The sequence below is a fragment of the Rana temporaria genome, chromosome 8 (genome assembly GCF_905171775.1).
Source record: "Rana temporaria chromosome 8, aRanTem1.1, whole genome shotgun sequence".
Classification (NCBI taxonomy): Eukaryota; Metazoa; Chordata; class Amphibia; order Anura; family Ranidae; genus Rana; species Rana temporaria.
In genome coordinates, this window is record NC_053496.1 from 144,578,288 (window position 1) to 144,603,501 (window position 25,214).

The 25,214-nt window shown below is 41.2% G+C and overlaps 1 protein-coding gene across 3 annotated transcripts in view; it reads left to right on the forward strand.

Annotated features, from left to right (window-relative positions):
• Positions 1 to 25,214, forward strand: part of ANTXRL (ANTXR like) — a 198,702-nt gene that overhangs the window by 149,570 nt on the left and 23,918 nt on the right. For all 3 annotated transcript variants that reach the window (XM_040320826.1, XM_040320825.1, XM_040320827.1), the window contains exons 12-14: positions 4,748 to 4,826; positions 6,839 to 6,934; positions 10,607 to 10,645. In XM_040320826.1, coding sequence (XP_040176760.1) covers positions 4,748 to 4,826; positions 6,839 to 6,934; positions 10,607 to 10,645 — 214 coding nt within the window. The remainder of the gene's footprint in view (positions 1 to 4,747; positions 4,827 to 6,838; positions 6,935 to 10,606; positions 10,646 to 25,214) is intronic.

The window sequence follows — 25,214 nt, forward strand, 5'->3', positions numbered from 1 at the left end:
CCTACCCCCTCTCTATTCCTGCCCCCCCCCTTCTCCCTCTCGCCCCACCAGCACTGGAAATGTCTTTACCCCAGTCTGTTTATTAAACTTTATCCAATGCATTATTTTTTTTTTATTATTATTATTTTTTTTACCTGGCGATCCTGCTAGTAAGTCTCTTTTCTATTTTTCAAAAAAATGAGCTGTCTTGTAAATTAGAGGGTTGAATCACACCATTTAACACTGGCAGAGGTGCTTACAATTAACAGTTTTCATTTAAATATGTAAAACCTTTATCCCAAAAGTAAAAAGAATGTTTGCTGTAACTGAGTATAAAGTGTGAGCTGGAGTTTGGCGTCAATGAATTTAGTCTACCTAAATCTGCTAGTACATCTTACACAGCCTGAGCCCCTGTACCCCCCCCCCCCCCCCGAAAGGCTCCAGGTGAGGGATTCAAAAATATGAGAAAAGAAGGGACACCCCTCCCCTCTTCCTATCCATAGGTGTTTCTTCTATAATCCCCCCTACCTTGCGTTGGGGTTAGTATTGGCTGCCTGTTCTGCTGTACAGAACGGCTCTTCTTTATTTACAGCCTGAGCCTCTGATTGTTTAATCGGTCTCAAAGACACTGAAAGTGGCACAGCAGTTTTTCACTTCTCACTTAAAATTTGCATCATACACTTGTGGATTTCCTTTGGAGTTATCTTCTGCAGAAACAGAACAGAGCACCCCCTTGTGTGTATATACAAGGGGTCTTCAAAAAGTTACTGCACTTTTATATTTTCATTGGAAGCGGTGAGGGCAGGAGTAGTCTGGCAAGCCAGCTGACCTTGCAGGTAAGTATGATTAGTGTAATTTGTTTTTGAAATTCTTAATAAAAGAGTTTAAAAAAGTGTGGAAACTTTTTGCAAAAACCCATATACAGTATACAGAGGAATCTCGGATTGCAAGTAACGAGGTTAACGATGTTTCGCAATACGAGCACTGTATTTTTAAAAATCCAAACCTCGATTGCGAGTGTTGTCACTCGCAAAACTAGCAGGATTCAAGTCAAAGCGGTGTGCAGTACCGTGTTTGGCCTGAGGTGGGGGTGGGGGGCACCGGAGCCGAACATCTCTGATCGGGGCCGATCGGAAAGACTCTGAAATACTCCATTCCCGAGGTCAGCCGAGCTGTCCTCGGGCCTTTCAGTGTGTTTCCAAGGCTCTCCGGTGCCCCCCCCCCCACACCTCTGGCCACATGATATGCAAGTACTTTGGATTACGAGTATTCTCCTGGAACAGATTATGCTCGTAATCCGAGGTTTCACTGTATATATAAAGGGCTTCTCCCAGTCGCATGCGAGGTGATACATAGCATTCATCAATCACCTCGCCTGTCATAATGTCTCTCTCTCTGTGTATATATATATACACACACACATGTGTATATACACACACATATAACATAATATAACATAACAAACATAATGCAAACCTTTTTCTTTCTCTCAAAAAACAATCTCCACATTAATCGCTCTCTCAGGGTTGGCTTCCTAAGTCCCAGGCCAAGAGCAACCCCTTGCTCCAGTCTTGCCCTATTTATACCACCTGCTGGTGGTCACTAGTGGACTGCAAAATCTGGTCCGGAACCAACACTGTCAAGGTGGCCCGGAAAACCTGGTCTGAATTCCACCTTAGTTTCCTGCAATTGAATGCATGCGAGGTGATACATAGCATTCATCAATCATCTCGCCTGTCATAATGTCTCTCTCTCTGTGTATATATATATACACACACATGTGTATATATATATATACACACACACACACACACACACACACATTTTTCCATTTGTCAGGCCTGTAGTATTAAATTTGAACGTGACTTGCACACATGGGGCCAGATTCACAGAAAAAGTACGCCGGAGTATCTGTTGATACTCCGGCGTACTTTTTTCAAACGAATTCTCAAACAAAGATACGACAGCATTTGGCTAAGATCCGACAGGCATACGGCTTCGTACGCCTTCGGATCTTAGGATGCAATACTTCGGCGCCCGCTGAGTGGAGTTTGCGTCCTTTTTCCGCGTCAGGTCTGCTAATTAGCTGTTTACGGCGATCCACGAAGGTACGCACAGTCATCGCATTCTCTTACGTCGTCGCTAGTCGGCTTTTACCGTCGTAAAGTTGCGAGTGCTATTTCAATGGCTTATATTTAGACTAGCCATGTTAAAGTATGGCCGTCGTTCCCGGGTAGAATTTGAATTTTTTTTTTTTGCGTAAGTCGTCCGGGAATAGGAAAGGTCGTAACGCACGTCGCCGTTCAAAAAATTACGTCGGTGCGACGTCATTTCGCGCAAAGCACGGCGGGAAATTTCAAAACGGAAAGCATTGGCAGTACGTTCGGGGCGGGAACGTGCCTAATTTAAATGATACACGCCCCATTTGAATAAGGCGGGCTTGCGCCGCACGGCTTTACGCCGCCGCAAGTTTACAGGCAATTGCTTTGTGAATCAAGCACTTGCGCTGAAAACTTGCAGCGGTGTAACGTAAATGGGATACGTTACGCCGCCGGATTTGTACATGAATCTGGCCCCATGAATTTTTCTATTTTTTGTATGCACCAATCAAAGAATTCTGATCATCAGAGAGTTAGCGCACATAATAGATGTGAACGTACTACTGAAAAGTCTAACGAATCCCATAGGCTCGAAAAAGTCTACTAGCTTTTTTTTCTCTTCCATAATACTTTAATGATATCTTTCAAAAGTATAAGGTCACATAAGTATCAGTTAAACATTGTAAGATGAACCATATACAAAATACTACAGTGGTTGTCTAAAATTAAAGGGGGGTCTGGACAAAGGGAATTTAACCACTTGCTTACTGGGCACATATACCCCCCTCCTGCCCAGGTGAAATTTCAGCTTTCGGCACTGCATCGCTATAACTAACAATTGCGCGGTCGTGCGACGTGGCTCCCAAACAAAATTGACGTCCTTTTTTCCCCACAAGTAGAGCTTTCTTTTGGTGGTATTTGATCGCCTGTGCGGTTTTTATTTTTTGCGCTATAAACAAAAAAGTGAGACAATTTTGAAAAAAAATACAATATTTTTTACTTCTTGCTATAATAAATATCCCAATTTAAAAAAAAAAAAACATTTTTTTTTCTCAGTTTAGGCCGATACGTATTCTTCTACATATTTTTGGTAAAAAAAAAAAAAAAATCGCAATAAGCGACTGGTTTGCGCAAAAGTTATAGCGCTTACAAAATAGGGGACAGAATTATTTTTTTTTTATTATTTTTTTTTAATAGAAATGGCGGCGATCTGCGATTTTTAATGGGACTGCGACGTTATGGCGGACACATCGGACACATTTTTGGCGCCATTCACATTTATACTGCAATCAGTGCTATAAATATGCACTAATTACAGTATAAATGTGACTGGCATTGAAGGGGTTAACACTAGGGGGTGAGGAAGGGGTTAAATGTATCCCTGCTTAGTGTTCTAACTGTGGGGGAGGGGGGGTGACTGGGGGGGTGACCGATCTGTGTCTCTATGTACAAGAGACACAGATCCGTCTCCTCTCCAGAGACAGCACCGCTGTCTCTGTGTAAAACGGCAATGAGAGATGATCTCATATGTTTACATATGAGATCCTCTCTCATTGGCCGCACAGATCGCCTCGCGAACGGCCACTCTGATTGGCCGTTCGCGGCGATCTGTAATTGGCTGTGTCCGAGGGACACGGCCAACATAGATTTTCCCCGCAGCGCGCTCTGGAGCGCGCGCGGGGACCGCCCTAAGGGGCGGCCGTCAATTGACGGCAGTTTGGAAATTGGGATCCGCACTGTAGCCGTCAATTGACGGCAGGCGGATCCCAAGTGGTTAATGGAAAATGGGGAGCCTGCTCTGGGAGGTCAGTCTTTACCTGTAAGGTATATATGCCTCTGGGTTGCACATTGGCTAGCTTCTTAATCATTTTTTTATCCCAGTGTCTAGATCTGTCTCAAGACAGATCCAGACTGCAGACTGTTCAGTAGCGGAAGTGTGAAGATTTGTTGAATGTTTCCTCCTCAGGCTGGGAGGTTCGTTTTTTGGGTCCCAGAGTGTTGGAGCAGTGCATGTGAATGAATGAGTTTAGATTGAATCTCAGAATACATAGAAACATAGGGCCAGATTCACAGAAAAAGTACGCCGGAGTATCTGCTGATACTCCAGCATACTTTCAAATTCGCTGCGTCGTATCGGCAGTGAATTATTGGCCGTTACAAGCCACTTTCGTAATTCGACGAACGATCGAACATACGATGTTCGAGTCGAACATGAGTTTGACTAGAATATGAAGCTCATCGCTAGTGCTCAATACCTTTGCTTACTGTAGTCTGCAATATCAGCTTGCCTATCGATTCTGATAGTGCCAATGTGGCTGTGTGCAAACTTGCCCTCGTCTATAAGGACTGCCTGTGTGTTGTGGCTAGAGTGATCAAGAAGCCTAAAAGCTGAATAGCATGTCAATCGGGGTCATTAGCGGACTCCAAAGTTATGGAGAGAAAAAAAAGGAAAGGAAGAAGAAAAGAGGGGGGAAGAGTAGAAGGACAGATTCGGGAGAGAATGTCATCACATTGGGCCACATACCGTCTCAAGGCCGGTCGGTCTTGCATTTTTATCCACTCAACCTATCCTAATGTAAACTTTTCATAAGGTCTTGCTTTCTACTCCTGCTTTACCAAATGTATAAACCGATTCTAAGTTTTAATGCTAGTAATTGTTGTCTTGTCAGGGTGGTATACCTGCAGGTCAGCATGAACATGGGTCTCACATTCATCTCCAGCTCTGTGAGCATCACCAGCACCCACTGTGTAAGTATCTGCAGAAGTAAGAATCTCCTGTATTGTGTATAAACTTTCCTTCACTCATCCATTGCCACCTACAAATAGCAATGCTTATTACATCTTTCCATTCCATCAACATGGCTTGTGTAGAAATTGTATATGCCTTGTTATTTTTTTGCTATATTTTCTTTCCATCAAAGAGGAGTTATCCTTTCAACAATTGTATATAAAAAAAAGTACTGGGCACATCTATGACATTGGTGTCAAAGAGGTTCAATAACCACTTGACCTTCAGATTTTACCCACTTGAAGGCCAGGGCATTTTTTGCTATTATTATTATTATTATTATACACAATTTATATAGTGCCAACAGTTTGCGCTAGACATGTGCACTGCCAAAAAATTTTTTTTTTCGTTTATGTTATTTTTGTTTTTTTTATTTTTTCGTAAATTCGGGAAATTCGAAAAAATCGTTCTTTCCATTTTTGTTTCATTCGTTTTTTTGCTTTTTTCGTAAATTCGGAAAATTTTCGGATTTCCGAAAAAGCAAAAAACGGAAAAAACGAATGAAACGAAAAAAAAAAAACGAATGAAACGAAAAAAAAAAGAATTTACGGAAATTCGGAAATTTACGAATTTTCTAAATTTTGAATTTTCGAATTTTTCAATTTTCAAAATTTCGAATTTTTGACATTTCGAATTTTTCAATTTTCGAAATTTGGAATTTTTTGAAATTTTTCAATTTCGAATTTTTCAATTTTCTAATTTTCGACTTTTTCAGTTTTCGAATTTTGGAATTTTTCAATTTTCGAAAATTTGAAATTCGGAAATACGAAAATACGAAAATATTCGGAAATACATTTTTTTCAATTTTCGATTTTTTCTAATTTCGAATTTTTCAATTTTCGAAATTCGGAAATACGAAAATTCGAAAATTGAAAAATTCCAAATTTGAAAAATTCCAAATTTGAAAAATTCAAAAAGTGAAAAATTCGAAAATTGAAGAATTCTAAAATTCAAATTTTTCGATTTTCGAATTTTTCAATTTTCGAAATTTCGATTTTCGAACTTTTCAATTTTCGGAAATACGAAAATATTTGCAAATACGAAAATTCGGAAATACCAAATTTCGAAAATTGAAGAATTCGAAAAATTAAAAATGTTTCAAATTTCGAATTTTTAAATTTTCGAATTTTCGAAATTCGTAAATACGAAAATTCGTAAATGCGCAGTGCTTTACAATGTAGAGGGGGGACACCACAAATACAGTTCAGCACAGAAGGGACAGGAGGACCCTGCTCATGGAGCTTACATTCTAATGCACCACTTTGAATGGCAATTGTGCGAACATACAACACTGTACTCAAATGAAATTTAGATAATTTTTAAACACAAATAGAGCTTTCTTTTGGTGGTATTTGAACACCACTGGGTTTTTTTATTATGTAAATTAAAACGACCAAGAATTTTGAAAAATATATATATATATATTTTTCTACTTTCTGTTATAAAACATATCCAATGAAAATGAAAAAAAAAATCCTAACTTATTCAGGCCAAAATGTATTCTGTTATATAGTAGGTGAGGTTGAAAAAAGACACAAATCTATCAAGTCCGACCTACTATATGTGTCTGATAAAAACAAAAAAATCCTAATAAGTGTATATTAATTGGTTTGTGCGAAAGTTATAGCATCTACAATGGTATATATGCTGGAATTTACGCTGCTACTGTATAGGCCCTATACTGTAATGGTGGTGATCAGCGACCTATAGTGTGACTGATAGGGCGGTGGGAAATATGATGCTAACAGACACTATCTAGGAGGGTCACTAACATACTCACATCACTAGTGACTAATACAGTGATAATACTGTACACTGACACTGTACCAAAAACACTGGTTGGGAAGGGGTTAAAGTCTAGGTGCAATCAACAGTGTGCAGCTTTTACTTAAAAACTGCTCCGTGTCATCTAATAAACTTTAAGCAACATTTCAACTTGTAATGCATTGTTTTCTTTTAATAAATTGCACAGAACACGGGAATAATTCTATTCATCGTCTTGCTGATCCTATTTATTCTACTCCTCCTGGCTCTGCTCTGGTGGTTTTGGCCTCTTTGTTGCACTGTGGTGAGTGTTCCTTACATATTGACATACCTATAACATTTTATTTATTATATTGATATACAATATTATAATATAGTAGTAGTAACCTGAACCTTAATAGACTATTCTGTTTTGGGTGGAGTGTGCTTTCCCACTGGGTTACTGCAAGTATTTGGCAGATTTTCAGAAAGAGCTTCCCCCAGCCTCCAAATATGAGTTACAGACCAAAATGGTATAGAGTTACTCAACCCCTGCTTGAGTTTCTGAATAATCTTACAACGTATTCAGCAGGCAACAGAAAACTACATTAGGTATAACAATACATTACATTTGTAGCACTACCCATGCAGGAGCCACCTGAAAACTTGGGTTCTCTGTTCTATGCCTCAACTACACCTCTGACACACCAGGTTTAATTAAAGTTACTGCAAGTACTTATAAGAACAAGTATAGATACCTTTAACTCAGCTGTGAATTAGTATCAGGAAATAGACACAAGACCGTTTAGTGGTAAATTAACTCTATGTGTTGGTATGGGTTTGAATACATGGTGGTTTGAGCATAAACACACAGAAGGTAGGTTCAGACACAGTCCACTAGACAGTATGATCACTATGTCAAGGAAACTTAGAATAGAGTTCTGTACCATTAGAATGGGATTAACTCATAAATCAGCAAACAGTGCATGCGAACATTACCTGTAATGTGAATAATAATACCCTAGCTAGTCTAGAGTGCACTCTATGAGATAGGCTAGGATATGGTGCAATGTCCTCTGAGATGTACCTCTTAGTATAATTAATAGGCAAAGATCTCTGTGTAGCAGTTCTAAAGGGACAGTTTTTAGTCATAACTCTTCAGGCAGCTAGCATTGGGGCCCAGTTGTACCATTGGTGCACATGAGAATAGTCCCAGTCAAGTCTACAAACAGCAATAAGGCTACTAGATGGCTGTACGGTCAGTTCTTAAAAGACTCAGTCTCTCCAGCAGCAGCAGATAGTAAATCCCCACAGCAGCAGTTCACTGGTCCCAATGATTTTGCAGCTCACAATCTGGCCACACACAATGATTAGTCCCCCTCTGCTTTGCACCCTGGATTCAGTACTCCGGATCCTTCTCAGGCTGCCATAAAAATATAGCAAAATAGTTAAAGGGGTTGTAATGGTTCGTTTTTTATTTTCTAAATAAGTTCCTTCAAGCTAGAGCATTGTTGGTTCACTTACCTTTTCCTTCGATTTCCCTTCTAAGGGCCAGATTCACAAAAGAGATACGACGGCGTATCTCTGTTTCTAACTATGCGACTGATTCATAGAATCAGTTACGCATAGATAGGCAGAAGATCCGACAGGTGTAATGGACTTACACTGTCGGATCTTAGGATGCAGTACCTTACGGCGATCCACTAAGCTTTTTCCCGTCGTTACGTTGCCGCGAGTGTTAGATTTCCGTCGCAAAGATAGTGCACCTTTAACATAGTGTAAAAGTACTCCACCATGTTAAAGTATGCCTGTCTTTCCCGCGTCGCTTTTGAATTATTTTTACATTTTTAAATTTTCCCGGCGTAACTCTTTTTTCACGTCGCGATTCACAAGACGTCGGCGCTTCGTAATTTCGTGCAAAGCACGTAGGGAAATTTGCGACGGGAGCATGCGCAGTACGTCCGGCGTGGGAGCGCGCCGAATTTAAATGGTACCCGCCCCATTTGAATTGGGCCGCCTTGCGCCGGACCTGTTTACGATACACCGCCGCAAATTTCCAGGTAAGTGCTTTGTGGATCGGGCACTAAATCAGAAAAATTGCGGCGTTGTAACATTAACCGGTTACGTAAAATTGCGCCCGCTCTACGTGAATCTGGCCCTAAATGTTTTTTATTTTGTCTTAATTTATCACTTCCCATTTCTCCTCGGTAAGCTTTCCACCGTCATCCGAGCGGTAGAAAGTCAGTCAGAACAGCTTACTGAACACCTTACTGAGGTGGAACAGGAAGTGAGAAATTCAGACAAAGAAAAAAAACATTTAGGACCAGATCCACGTAGCGTGGCGCATTGTTCCGTCCGACGTAGCATATCTCTGATACACTACGCCGCCGTAACTTACAGCGTATTTTCCTTATCCTGAAAGAATTTGCGCAGTAAGTTACGGCGGCGTAGTGTAACTTCGTTGGCGTAAGGGCACGCAATTCAAATGGATGTGATGGTGGCGTGTTTTATGTTAATACTTCGTGACTCAACGTAAATAAAGTTTTTTTGAACGGCGCATGCGCCGTCCGTGGGGGTATCCCAGTGCGCATGCTCGAAATTAACCCGCAACAAGCCAATGCTTACGACGTGAACATCATTCTACGCAAAGCCCTATTCACGAACGACTTACGCAAACGACGTAAAATTTTCAAAATTCGACGCGGAGAAGGACGTCCATACTTAACATTGAGTACGCCTCATATAGCAGGGGTAACTTTAACTGCCGAAAAAAGCCTTACGGAAACAATGTAAAAAAATGCGCCGGACGGAAGTACGTTTGTGGATTCGCGTATCTAGCTAATTTGCATACTCGACGCGGAATTCGACGGCAGTGCCACCTAGCGGCCAGCGTAAATATGCACCTTAGATCCGACGGCTTACTAAGACGTACGCCAGTTGGATCTAGCCCAGCATAAGGCGTATCTTGTTTTGTGGATACAAAACAAAGATACGCCGGAGCAAAATAGAAGTTACGCGGCGTATCAATAGATACACCGTCGTAACTTCTTCGTGGATCTGCCCCTTAGAAGGGAAATGGAAGGAAAAGGTAAGTGAACCAACAATGCACTAGCTTAAAGGAACCTATTTAGAGAATAAAAAACGAACCTTTACAACCCATTTAAAGTTGAACCAATTCTCCTTTCACCAAGTCTGTGGCAGAGACTATTGAACCAATTCTCCTTTCACCAAGTCTGTGGCAGAGACTATTGAACCAATTCTACTTTCACCAAGTCTGTGGCAGAGACTTGATCAAGCTTCGCACCAGCTGCTAGGCCAGTGAGAGTGGGCCTATCCGGTGGTTGCTGAGTCCAGCGTGGAGACAGTTGTTCCTCTGGACCTAGGAGAATATTCATGATTCGCAAGTAAGATGCCCGAATCTCCCCTAAACCTTCATCCCTCTTTTCTGAAGTTTACTTTAATAAAAACCCTCTCTACAGGAGGGAGAAAAAGAGACTGGGTGTTTGGCGCAGACATTTCTTTCTTTAACCTCCTCTTCAAGGAGAACTCCTGAGATGAGTTCAAGGAACAGTAAGGTAACGGCAAGCCCAAATCTAAACCAGCAGCTCCTTCGGGGGTAGTGCTACAGGTATATGACTAGGAAATGCCAGAAATGATGTGGAGAGTAGCAGGAGATACCACACAAGGATGCTGAAGCTGAAAAATGTGACACTTTTTAGCCAATTTGTATAAAATGTTTGCCCATACTTTAGTGCAAACTTGACAGATACAGGCTGTACATAAAATGTATATTTGAGAAGTTTATATAGCTTTGGATGCAGATCAGATTCCCGTCTTTCACTGGCTTATAAACATAAGGTGAGTTTTTAGCAGAAAAGCTCTACATTGTCATGTTTTTGGTATTAATTAGAACATATGAAGTCAACTTTCAACTAGAACTAAAGCCAAAATATTTTTTGCTGCTTTACGGTTTTCATTTCTTCTACTTTTTTGGCAGGTTATTAAAGAGCCCCCACCCCCTCCTCCTCCAGAACCAGTAAGTATGCAGAACTTTTTATTTTCCTCTAGAAAATTAAAGAGGCCTAAACAAAATCTTTCTTATTACTATCTAACTCTCAGATTCCTCAATATAAGTAATTAAAAATGTTGTCTCTGATTCTTAAGATGTTTGGTGATAATGGACAAATTAGGAGTAATCTCCTTCATGGGCATCCGCTGAAATTTTTTCAGAGGGGGGCGCTTCGGCAGCGGCGATACACAGTCGCATTTTACCCTTTCTTCAACCGCTAGCGGGGGTTAAATGCGCCCCCCACATTAAAATGTAAAAACACCCCACTATGCCCCCTGCATCTTTCAATATCTCTTTGTCACTACTTTGTACCTCCTCTCCACAACTGCACCTCTGGACCCCTTTACATTACACAGCACCCCACAGCTCTGGACCCCTTTACATTACACAACACCCTGCATCACTGGCCCCCTTTACATTACACAGCACCCTGCATCACTGGAACCCTTTAACATTACACAGCACCCCTTTCCCTTGACTGAAACACTACACTATATTGACAGTATATTTATTTCAGGTCTAAAAGAGGAACCTTTTGGAATGAGGGACAAATGTATTTGATTCCAGAAGAGGGACAGGCACTCTAAATAAGGGACAACTAGAGGGGAGGGAAGCGCTGCAGTCACCGCTTAAATCGGCCCCAGGGCCAGTTCGGCCCTGCTCCTGGCTCTCCCTGGCGATTCCAGGGGGGGGCAAACGACCCCCCTTGCCCTATGGAGCGGACGCCCATGATCTCCTTGTTGAATGACTTTAGGAAAAAAAATATGTTTGCTAACCAACATGAATGAATGCGCACACTACCATATGAAGATGTACAGTTTTAATGACAGGAGCGCTGCATTCTCTCATGCAGGAAAATGCTGATTGTTAGTGGTTTGCTGATCTAAGGGACCTTCTTAGGCCTCGTACACACGATAGGTTAACCAGAGGACAACGGTCTGAAGGACCGTTTTCATCAGTCCAAACCGATCGTGTGTAGGCCCCATAGGTTATTTAACCTTAGGTTAAAAAAATGAGAACTTGCTATAAAATGTAACCTATGGATTGGTAACCGATAGGTCAAAACCGATCGTTAGTATGCAAAAGCATCGGTTAAAAACCTGCCCATGCTCAGAATCAAGTCGACGCATGCTTGGAAGCATTGAACATTGTTTTTTTCAGCACGTTGTTGTGTTTTACGTCACCGCATTCTGACACGATCGTTTTTTTAACTGATGGTGTGTACGCACGACGGACCATCAGTCAGCTTCATAGGTTAACCTAGGACAACGGTCCTTCAGACCATTGTCCTCTGGTTAACCTATCGTGTGTACGAGGCTTAAGTGTGCTGCAGTGCAAGAAAGTTATTTCTAATCAGAGGGAGCTCTTTCACACATATTTATTTGCTGACTTGTAGGCTTTGTGCTGTAGGGTATTGGGGACAGTTATGTCATGATGTCTGGAAAGGCATGCATTTTTTTTTATATACTAGGACCTCTAAAGTTTAATTCCAGATTGGACAAAAAAGATAATAAATGAGATTCCCCAGTAGATCTTAAAATTACTCACCCAATCTATGGTGTTGATCCCCACAGACCAACCTGCTTACAAAACTAATTCTAGTCCTTTTTTAGATTCAATAATGTCCAATGTTTACCACACCCCTTTGTAAGCCCAGAGTATCAAGGCTCTGGAACTCATTCTGGATTCACAAGAAAATGCAACGCCACATCATTATGTGATACAATGATACACCCATCACTGGAGGAAGGCAAGCAGGGCAAGAGGGGACCCCAGCACAGATTTGGGCTTTAGGTGTCATTTTAGCATGAGCTTCTTGGCTGCAGATTACATTTTTACATTTTCAAGAGGGCCTAAGCCCAGAATCTGAACTCTGGGATTGTTAAACAGCTACCCTTACTGTGGGCCCTCCATCCCCGGCACTGCAAGGGATGAATGCTTGTTAGTAGAGGAATAAGATTTTATGTGCCATATTCCTCGTTACAGCACTCCTCTTCTCTCTAATTACCACGGTTGTGGGTGGGCCCTTGCCATCTTTACTATTGGTCCTACATTTTACTTGATGAATATGGATACTGGCTGGAGCACCCAAGAATAGGGGTACCAGGGGACTGCTTGCTCATTTAGAGGGAGCCTGTCAGAATAAGACTAAAGATACGTTTTACACCTTATTCCTCTACCCATGGATGTAACAAGCATTTAACCCTTTTAGTGTGGAGGAGCATTTTCTTTTTTTGCAGAGTGGGACTTTTAGTATAATTTTAGGATAGGCTCAGTTACTGCAGGAGGGATGCAAACCTGTAAACTGTTGTGCAGTGTTATCACCACTGGAAAGACCAAGAAGCCTGAGAATAATTTGGCGTTTTGGTGTTTTACAATTAAATATATTGTAACGATTGTGCACATTGAGCCTGTGAAAATCCATTTTGTTCACGTCCTAGCTCATCTCAGCCATGTTGTCATGTGAAGGGCAAAAACACAGTGACCTTGCCCCACCCCTTTTTCTTTCAGTTATCCAATACACAAACTGTTAACTGATGCCAGGACTTTATCAGGCCATTGATCGGATGGACGCACACATTCCTGTCTGGAAACCCCAATAAAATAGTCATCCTCGCAAGCTTGAGTGGCTGGAGTTTTTCCAGACACTTGCAGCTCTGCCCCTATCATATATTCTGTAGCAATACACATCCCTGGTTAGCAGCCTAGACTCTGATTCCATGTACACACGATCGGTTCGTCTGATGAAAACGGTCCGAACCGATCGTGTGTGGGCCCCATAGTTTTTTTTCCCATCGGTGAAAAAACTTAGAACCTGTTTTAAAATTAAAACAATAGAAAAAAAACGATCGTCTGTGGGCAAGTCCATCAGTTAAAAATCCACGCATGCTCAGAATCAAGTCGACGCATCAATGCGGAAGCATTGAACTTCATTTTTCTCAGCACGTCGTAGTGTTTTATGTCACCGTGATCTGACACGAACAGATTTTTAACTGATGGTGTGTAGGCAAGACTGATTAAAGTCAGCTTCATCGGATATCTGATGAAAAAACCCAACGGTCCGTTTTCATCGGATGAACCGATTATGTGTACATGGCATGACACTTCAGCATATTTCATAACTCATGAAAAAATAATAACACAGCCAAAATATGAACATATTTACCTCCCTCAGTTAGTTTGTAGCATTTTGAGCCCAAACATTGTTTACCTAATAGTACTAGGAGCAGAACCAGCCAAATTCATCTCCTAGGCGTACTGGGCATCCAAAACCTTTCAAGTTTGTATTCATTTTGAAACTAAATTCAGCCTAGACAATAATCTGCATGTTAGCAGACTGTACCCGGTAGGCACTTAAAGATCTGGATACCTATAAAAAACTGTATTTCAGACATGGTCATAAACATAGTGACATCCCAGAAACCACTCCTCATATGCTTATTTGGTCAGATGGCCTCTGTAAACACCCCTTTGATACCAGAGAAAAGGAGAATGCCAGAACAGTTTGACAGCTCTTGTTTAACATCAAACCAAGGAACCTTAGCGTACTTGAGAGAGCACCTGTATCATCTTTGCTTATCCATTGGACACTGAAAACAGGACATTGTTAAAGCGGAGTTCCAGTCATATGTTTTTTTATTAAAAGTCCTCAGCTACAAAAAGTGTAGCTGCTGACTTTTAATAAACAGCAACTCACCTGTCCCACGATCTAGTGGTGCACTCACCCGCACTGTGTTCTTCCCGTGTCCTCCCTCGGCAGTGCCAGCATCTTTACTATGGGAACCCGGCTGCGACAGCTTGCAGCTTCACAGCCATGTGTCCACTGCGCTTGCGCAAGCGCCACTACACTCGGTGACTGGTCACAAAGTCTTCTAGGACCCGTCATTATTATTATTATTATACAGGATTTATATAGCGCCAACAGTTTAGGCAGCGCTTTACAATATAAAAGGGAGACAATACAGTTACAATGCAATAACAAACAAGAGGATTAAGAGGGGCCTGCTCAGAAGAGCTTACAATCTAATAATGTTTCCCAGAAGACTTTGAGAGGGAGAACTTCTGCTTCCGATCTGCTACCTAAGGCGACTGGAACGAAAGTGGGAGCAGGTACCTGTCAAAATCGGGTACCTGCTTTCCACCCCCTCCTCCCCCCCCGAAAGCTCAGTTACACAAACAGGAGCTGGGGAGAAGACCTTAAAGCAGAAGTTACACTTTTGGGTGGAACTTCACTTTAAGTATTTTTCATTTTCAACTTCTTTTTATTTCTCTGTTGCATTATTGTCTCTTTATTTTTTTGTAATACCCTTTTTCTGTAAATATTTTATTTTCACCAATTTGACCTTTTTATTATTAAACCATATTTTGAAAAAAGTGTTAAACTGTCTCTAAAGCTTGTAATGCAAACTAAAATAATCCCTATCTCTTGAAGAACATTACTGCTGTATACATCTCTGATCATACCTGTCTGTGGTCACAGTGTGTGTTACAGACTTTCTTAAACTCATAGGGCCAGATTCAGAAAGCGATACGAAGGCGTATCTCCTGATACGCCGTCGTATCTCTGAGTGCGCTCGGTCGTATCTATGCGCCTGATTCAGAGAATCAGTTACGCATAGATATCCCTAAGATCCGACAGGGGAAGGTGTCTTACACCGTCGTATCTTAGGCTGCAATTTCAGGCTGGCCGCTAGGTGGCGCTTCCGTATTTTTACGCGAGGAATATGCAAATTAGTATTTACGCCGATTCAGAAACGAACGACCGCCCGGCATTTTTTTTTACGTCGTTTGCGTTCGGCTTATAGTTACCCCTGCTATATGAGGCGTAGCTAATGTTAAGTATGGCCGTCGTTCCTGCGCCGAGTTTTGAAAATTTTACGTTGTTTGCGTAAGTTGTTCGCGAATAGGGCTGGACGTAATTTACATTCACGTCGAAAGCAATGACGTTTTGCAATGACGTTTTGCGGCGGATTTTCGAGCATGCGCACTGGGATGTTTTCACGAACGGTGCATACGCATGCACCGTTCGTGAAAACATCCCAGTGCGCATGCTCGAAAATCCGTATCGTATCTCCATCGTATCTCTTTCTGAATCTGGCCCACAACAGAGTTTAGGGGTAATAATGCAGAGATCAAAGGTCAGTTATATGTAATGCAGAGGTCAGTAGCATGTAATGCAGAATGTAGGGATCAGTAGTAATGCAGTGTGTTAGAATTTGGTAACGTAGAGTTGGAATGCAGTGGTCAGGCATATGTAACAGAGTTCAAAGATCTGTAAGTATGTACTGCAGAGGTCAAGAGTATGTCATGCAGAAGTCAGTTATATGTAACGCACAGTGTAGGGTCCAGGAATAAGTAATGCAAGATGCAATAGTTAGTAGTACATATTTAAGAGTCCAGAAGTAAAAGCCTCAGAATGGAGGGGTCAGTAATAAGTAACAAAGAGTTCAGTAGTATGTAGCGCAGAGTATTGGGCACAATAGTAACACAGAGTTTAGAGGTCAAGAGTAATGCAGAATGCAGGGGTCAGTAGTATGTAACACACAGTTCAGAAGTAAGGAATAACCAATACATAACCTCCCACAAGTTCAAATGCCCCTACCCTTTTAGTATAAACATCTAGCCCTCAAATTCCCCTCCCCCCACAATTCAGATAGTTTTCGTATAGCTAGACTAACATACCTGTCAGATCCAGACACATTTGTGTCACCAAACCTACTACATATCTGGCTGCCCATTGCAGTAGGGTCTCAGCTAACTGATCTGTGTGTGGCCATAGATAGATTTTACTTTCCTTGTCAAGAATATCTTTATTAAATGCAAGAATAAATTGTACATGAAGCATACATTCGTTACAGTAATCAGGTGGTTATTATAACATAAGATTGACTAACAGTATCATCTTTCTTAAACAACAATAAACAGGAATATTTTAGCCATGTTCTGTGTACTAAGAGTTTAAGTAGTTAACATAGCCAAATATGTATTCCTTAGGCCCCGTACACACGATAGAATCCATCCGCTGAAAAATCCCAGCAAATGGGTTTCAGCGGATAGATCCTATGGTGTGTACACTCCAGCGGATCTGTTTCCGCGGATATTTCTCCCCTGGGATGGATTCCAGCAGATTGAATATTTGCTGACATGCCAAACAAATCCATCTGCTGGAATCCATCCCAACGGATGGATCCGCTGGTCTGTATAGACTCACCGGATCCATCCGTCCGAAGGGATCCCCCGCATGCGTCGTAATGATTCGACGCATGCGTGGAATTCCTTATATGACAGCGTCGCGCACGTCGCCGCGTCATAATCGCGGCGACGGCGCGACACGTCATCGCCAGAGGATTTCGGCGCGGATTTCAATGCGATGGTGAGTACACTCCATCGCATTAAAATCTGCTGAAATCCTCGAGAGGATTTATCCGCGGAAACGGTCCGCTGGACCGTATCCGCGGATAAATCCTCCCGTGTGTACGGGGCCTAACAACTTGTCCTAGTGGCTAGTGGATAATATATCAAAGATAATACGTCCTTATTTAATGTAACCTTACTACCTATCAACTTTAGATAGATTTTACTTTCAATAGATTTTTATTTTTCCAAATATAGAATACAATTACAGTATGATCAAAGGCTGTGTCTACAACATCAAAACATTCAACAAATAAGGCAAAATTTCAGCAACAAGGCCTCTAACGACTTCATATTGCCCAATTGTAGGCTGATTAAAGAAAATATACAAGCTTGCTAAGAGGGGGAGGAAAAAAAAAATGAATATAGTGGTCACTCGCTCTGGGGAGTCCTACCTGTCCCGGGCACCCCTAATGGGATCATTCTGTGCCCCGGCCAGGCCCCCCCCAATCCACCCCCTCCAATAAAAGCATACGTAAGAAAATTTGTGGGTTCGAATTTGACTTCAGTGCACTTCTAGCTCGTACTTACGAATTCAATTAGGCCTATAGTGTTGCCAAATGTTTTTTATAAAAAACCGAATATAAAACATTACCCTTAAGTCAAACAACTATCTTAAAAGGATGAGAGGTAGGAAAGAGAAAGAGAAGTGGGGGGAAGGGAAAAAGAAAGGAAGGGAGCATGTGCCTAACTAGAGCTGGAGGATGCAGGTTGCCCAGGGTGTACCCCAGTAGTTAGAGATAAACCACAGTGGGACGCCCATGGTTCCCATACAGCTTCAAATTTTTGTTTTGTGTTAGATAGGATGCTGGCCAGCTTTTCCTGCATCACAAAATCTTGCAGTTTACCTCTTTAATGGAAACCCTGGGTTGTTTCCAAGCCCTAGCGATGGTAATTTTAGCCCCGAGGAGCATAAATCGGATCAGCTTCTGATTGGGCTTGGATATACCCGGAATCCAAGCATTTAGGAGAGCAACAGATGCTGACCTGGGGACCGAGCATTCAGTGACTGTGTAGATGAGGTTAAAAATCTTCTTCCAGACTGGTCTAATTCTGGGACATTCCCACCAGACATGCACCATCGAACCCAGGAGTTGGCATCCTCTAAAACAACTGGGATTTGATGATGGGTAGATGGCCGCAAGTCTGGCAGGAGTCATGTACCACCTCATGAGAACTTTTAAGTTTGCTTCCATCAAGGAAGTATTTAAGATACCCTGAAATGAATCAAAGCAAGCCGCTTGCCAGGTCTCCAGGTCCCATTCAAGTTGGAGGTCGGCCTCCCATGCCATCATGTAGGAAGACTTCTCAGTCGGGCGAGTGAGGGAAGAGTAGATGACAGATATCCCTCCCCTTTGTCCCATGGCCTGCCCACACCAGAGCTCGTAGTCTGTGAATTTGGGAGGTAGAGGTCTCTCCGTCCATAGAGTGTGTAGGAATTGTGATCATAGATAGATTTTATTGCCACACTCACACCATGAATAACAATCACTCAAACTGTGCAAGCACCACAACAGTGGAATTAGTGAATAGCAGACTGGAATGTCCAGTAGCCAAGATGAACTCCTGCGTGCAAAGCTTAGCAGATCCAGACCCTCAGATATCAGATGTTTCAAACTTCATATTCACATTTCACACAATTTCTGTATAACTAAAGGCAACATTTTTCTAGTTTTGGATAGAGTGCATAGGGATTAGAACACCTGTCATATTTTATTTTTATTTTTTTCCCAGTCAAGTAGATTCACCCTCTTTATTTGTCCCGTTTAGCATTATCATTGAAAGTAAAAGAAATTCCCAAATTTTGAGTTGTCACCAGAAATGTAATAGAGGAGAAATCTTCCAGTGCGGACACTAGTTCTGGTGACCTGGGGGTCCCCAAGCAATTCCTTTATTTTGCAGGGATTTCCCTTCACTTCCTGTTTGGCTATAGTACAGGAAGTGAAGGGAAATCTCCGCCATAGGACACAGATGGCAAAAAACAAACAAATAACACACTGACAGGGGAACCCTCCCTCGCTCTATCCAAAAAATAAATAAAAGTTTTGCCTACAATTCCACTTTAAGGCTTTGCAAGACACACTCCAAAATGTTTCTCGTACGTTAACAGAACGAACCATTTTAGTTTAATATGTATTGTTTTCCTATGGCTTTCGTACAAGAAAAATCCGAAACAAAACAATAAGCAACAAAAAGCCTTTTTTTATTGTACGAGAATTTTTGTACATTATTTCCTTCCTCGGTTCTGACTTGCTTTGAAACATCGAGGAAAACTGGATTGCTCGTCCAATTTTCATATAGTGTGTACCAATCTTAAGCTCCGCCATAAACTTTAGATAAAGAGCAGACAAGTAAGATGGTGACAACTGAGGGACTGAGCAAGGTGCCAACATGATCCCAGCCCTGATAGGAGAGCAACCAATAAGCAAATCTCCTAAATTTGCATATTATATTCTTATATTGATGCTCTGATCAAACCTATGAGCATACATAGGATTTTTTTTTTATCACTTTGTGAGGTTGAAAAATGTACTGTATACTCATTTAATGTGGGGTATATCATCTGGTTTTGTAATTGAACATTTTATTTTCATTTCACCCTTCAATAGCATGTACAAAACAAATCTAGGGTGTAAAAATCTGTTAAAATGTATTGATTTGTTTTTATTAAAATCTGAAAAATTAAATTGATGCAAACCTGTTGCTGAAGCAGTAGCATTACATTATGTGACATGTTAGCTACTATAAACACATATCTGTATATGCAGAAGTTTCTAAATATGGCATGTTTTTGTCTATAATTTCCAGCATATTTGTTGGATTTATACTGTAACTTCGGCAACTCCAAAAAGTCCCCTTGGAATTTAAGAAGTTAACCTTTCTTCAGTTTTTCCCACTAGTCGTCTCCCATGCAACAAAATCCCCATTCACGACTCTATATGTTATCTGAGCCGTTCCTTGCACCAGAACTGTATAGCTCTGCATATGCTTACGTATGCGTATCCTGCCTCAAACCATCTAATGTGTAACCCTTTAGTTCCCAGGCATGATCAATATGGTTAAACAACAAATAAACACTATTCAAGTGTTCGGTAGTGATTGCAATAAGAAACAAATGATATGATATAAATTGTTTATAATAAAGTGCTCAATCCATAATAATATGTTGTCTGTATGTGATACAGTGCCTTGAAAAAGTATTTATACCCGTTGACATTTTCCAAATTTTTTCATGTTACAACCAAAAACGTAAGTTTATTTTATTGGGATTTTATATAGACCAACACAAAGTGGCACATAATTGTGAAGTGGAAGGAAAATGATAAATGGTTTAAATTTTTTTTTTTTTACAACTAAATATCTGAAAAGTGTGGCATGCACTTGTATTCAGTCCCTTTTACTCTGATACACCTAACTAAAATTGAGTGGAATCGATTGCCTTTAGAAGTCAACTAATTAGTAAATAGAGTCCATCTGTGTGTAATTTCATCTCAGTATAAATACAGATGCTCTGTAAAGCCTTCAGAGGTTTTGTTAGAGAACCTTATTGAACATACAGCATCGTTAAGGCCAAGGAACACATCAGACAGTGGAGAAGTTTAAAGCAGGGTTAGGTTTTAAAAACAATATCCCAAGCTTTGAACATCTCATGGAGCACTGTTCAATCCATCATCAGAAGATGGAAAGGGTATGGCACAACTGCAAACTTACCAAGACATAGCCGTCCACCTAAACTGACAGGCCGGGCAAGGAGAGCATTAATCAGATAAGCAGTCAAGAGGCCCGTGGTAATTCTAGAGAAGCTGCAGAGATCCACAGCTCAGGTGGGAGAATCTGGCCTTTATGGAAGAGTGGCAAGAAGAACGCCATGGTTTGAAAGAAAGCCATAAGAAGTCGTGTTTGCAGGAAGCCACAAGGGAGACACACCAAACATGTGGAAGAAGGTGCTGTGGTCAGATGAGCCCAAAATTTAACTTTTTGGCCTATAAGCAAAACACTATGTGTGGCAGAAAACTAACACTGCACTGAACGCACCATCAGTCCCGTGAAACATGGTGGTGGGAGAAGCTTTTGCACGATCTGCCAGGTCAAACTGGGAAGCTGCATAGCAATATGCGTACGTTCCACTAGGACCAGAAGTGACGCACCAGGTATTCCACTTGACGTGTTTTGTCATCACGTTACATCCTCAGAGGCAGGAAGTCAGGGTACGTGCCTCCATTATATATACCAAAGAAAAAACATCCATCTCCACCCAATCATACATTTAAAATGTGTAGTGCTGGACAATTAGGAAGTGCAACACATCGCTATTACATCCTAGCCTTGGACCTTAGATAAATGGATTACGCCTTAGTAGAATAGATAGAATAGATAGGGGGCATCCCTTAAAGTGCTGAATCATATCTACAGTGCCGTCTAGTGGACAAAGGACTAAATGCAACTCCAAAACATAGTTTATGCCTTGGCAAAACCAAAATTACCAAGGAATTTATTAATTATAGTGGAATGCAAAACAGAATTAATAATAATAATGGTGTGTGTATATATATATATATATATATATATATATATATATATATATATATATATATATATATATATATATGTGTGTATATATATATATATATATATATATATATAACAACATTTACATACAAAAACCGAATGTTTAAAAAAAAATTATTAGTTATGACTCCAAAATGATCACCTCATAAAAACACACATTAAATAGATGTGAGGTAAAACAGTTTATACTCAACGCCTGGTTATACAAGCTTTTTAAAGCGACGTATAAATTATTGATGGTACACCTGCAATCTCTAGCGTTCTTGGTGCATCGGATGGCTGACGACCATTCTGATAAATGAAATACTGTATATCCTACTGCGAAAATTCTCCTACCTCGTCCTGAGGAAGCCGAAAGGCGAAACGCGTAGACGAGAGGATATTTTGCAATTAAATGTATACTTTAGATGGTTTTTATGTATCTTATTCTACTTTTTGTAATTAAAATATATATTTTTTCTAAATCCTTTGTTCCCGTCTTGCCTTTTAAAGTCCGCCTTGTCACTGCCCCCCCCCCCCCCCCCCAGCAGTAACTTTTTCCCTATTTCACTATTACGGATGTTGGCAAATGAGTGCCTTTTGTGTTTTCCCTTCCCCTTCTTTTTTGATCTAATATGTACAGCTTTTAGTATACCAAACTTAAGAATAGTGATCACCTGGGACTCCACGGACAATATTTAAAATACAGTGTCATTTTTAATACATTGGCAGTGGGTATAAATAGCCAGTTCCAGGGCCTAAAACGGTAATGTATTTTTTCATAAAGGGCCTTTTATTTTTTCCAAAAATACAACTTCTACTTGCACTGACTGCGGGTTTATATAGACAGTATTCACATGGCTTAAAAGGCAGGGTTTCCATAAAAGCACCCCACTCTCTAGATCCCTAAAATACCCTAATTTAAACCATGTATTCATCAGGTGCTTATTTACCTCCATCAACTGCTGCAGTTTTCGGCATTGTCTACAGCCCGGCCACTAAATATCTGGGCTGCCTATACTTAAACAGAACATACCCATACTGCAGGAGCAAAGTCCCTATTAGTCTTTGAATACAACCCAAAGGTCACTGTGTTGGAGGAGCTAAACAAGCCCCTGGGATGAGAGTGGCTCAGCTTTGCGTATTTAGGAGGCTAGAGTGTGAGATGAGATGTTTTATAGAAAACCTGAACTTTCCTTTAAAAGAGATTTTTTAACAACCATACTTACCTAGGTGGATGCAGAATTGGTCCGATGCTGCATCTGTCCCCCGGCGCCTCTAAAACTGAGAACCAAGCGATTGAACAATGCTGATTGCTCAGTTCTCACAGTTCCCTGAGCAGAGAGCTGCTGACTATCAGTCAGCAAATTTCTGCTCTGTCCCCCCACGCTCACTCGAGCTCTGAGCTGTAGAGGGGGTGGGAGCAGACAGCTCAGGCTCCCATTGTCTCGCTAAGATGCTGAGCCACGTGCTGGTCCAGGCCTGTGGGCGGATCCTGCCTTAATTGTCGCAATCTTGCCCAAGCCTGGACTAGCTTCTATGACGTCAGCCGACAGCGGACTTCAGCCCGCTGTCTGTTTAAAACTGATGACAGGAGGGCAAAACAAAAATTCCTGCGATCCGCAGAAGTACAGCCAAACAAGCTTTGGCTGTACTTATCCTGTAAACCTAGTTTAGTAACTGTTTCTTTAATGTATTAATAATACACACAGTTTTCAGACTATATATTTTTTTATGATAGTTTTTCTTTAAGTTCTGCACAGTTTTAAGTCATACAAAGCTTCTTTTTTTTTTTTTTTTACCTAAAACTGTTTCTATTGCAAGCAGCCCCTGGTGACAGTCCATATTATATTTTCTGAAATCTAGGCGAGGTCCTGTAACTGATACAAGATAAAGTTGTAGGAAGATCAATTTCAGTTTCATGGCAAAATGGCTGCCAAGAGAGGCACTTTAATTTGACCTTTTTCTGTCATCTTGTACTCTTCCTCCTCTGGCAGAAGGTATAAACTTCCCCAATGTAGCCTTTTCATAAGATGCCTAGAATATTCTGGATGTCCTATAAATGGAGGTCATGCTGCCTTTTCATAATGAAGGGAATCTTTATCATAATTTCCCAGCTGCAGGCCTGGAGCCTAAGCATAGACGCCAGATGAAGCAAACAGAAAGGACTGTGGGAAGCGAAGGAGAGTGATTAATGAGCCATGTTTTCTGCTCTGAAGAAGCCTTGTATTATTGAATGTTACAGAATGTTGAACTGAGACTTGCACGGCAATTATTGAAACTTTGTCCTACTGTCTTTTCATGCATTAATTGATATTGCCACACTTTTTCCATACTAGATCACATTTAGTTACAAGTTTAATTCACCCCTTGTCTTGTCTGTGCAATAGAAATTACACTTGGAATATACTTGAAAATATAAAATGACTTTGTTTATTAAAATCTATGTCTACCTACAACTGATAAATTAGCTTTGGGTGGAGACTAATAGTTTGATTTTTCCACTGGCTTTTATTAACTGCAGAGGACTCCATTCCTAATGTTGTACAGTATAGTGTTAAAGGAGTTGTAAATGAAAAAAAAAATTCACCTTAATGCAATCTATGCATTAAGGTTAAAAAACATCTGGTGTTGCTGCCCCCCCCCCCCCCGAGCCCCCGTTTTACTTACCTGACCCGTCGAAAGTGCCTGCGCGCTCCCAATATCCTCTTCGCCACTTAGCCTGGCCGCTGGTTGGCTAAAGCCGGTGGATTGAGAGCAGCGCAGCCATTGGCTGGCACTGCTGTCAATCACACCCAGTGACGCGGCGCGCCGAGGGGTGGGGCCGAGTGATACAGCGAGCGGCTATGGCCGAGGGACCCCAGAAGACGTGGATCAGGGCGACTCTGTGCAAAACGAACTGCACAGTGGAGGTAAGTATGACATGTTTGTTATTTTAAAGGAAACATTTTTTCTCCTTTACAAACCCTTTAATTATGGAGCTCTGTAAAGGATTCCCAACATATTAGTTACATTTCTCACAATCTACATGTTTCAATAAGCACACACAATGGGCCAGATCCACAGCCAGTGGGCTTAACTTAAATCTTCCTATTTAAGTTACACCGCCGCAAAATTTCTACCTAAGTGCCCGATCCACAAAGCACTTACCTAGAAATTTTCAGCTGTGTAACTTAAATCTGTCCGGCGCAAGGCGTGCCCAATCTAATGGGGCGAGTCCCATTTAAATTAGGCGCTCTCCCGCGCCGGACGTACTGCGCATGCTCCCGACGCAATTTTCATGACGTGCTTTGCGCGAAATTACGTTGCGCCGAGTTTTGTGAATCGCGCCGGGTAAACAAAAAGTTGCGTCGGGAAAAAAAAGAGATGCGGCGGGAAAAAAAAAATAAAAAAAAAAATTTGACAGCGTCGCGGGAAAGAAGGGTATACTTTTACAAGGTGTACTAACTTTACACTTTGTAAAAGCAGCCCTAATTTTGCAAACTAACAACTTACGGAGACTTCACGAAGGGAAACCGCTTCGTGGATCTCCGTAAGTGCTAATTTGCATACCCGAAGCGGCATTTCGACGAGA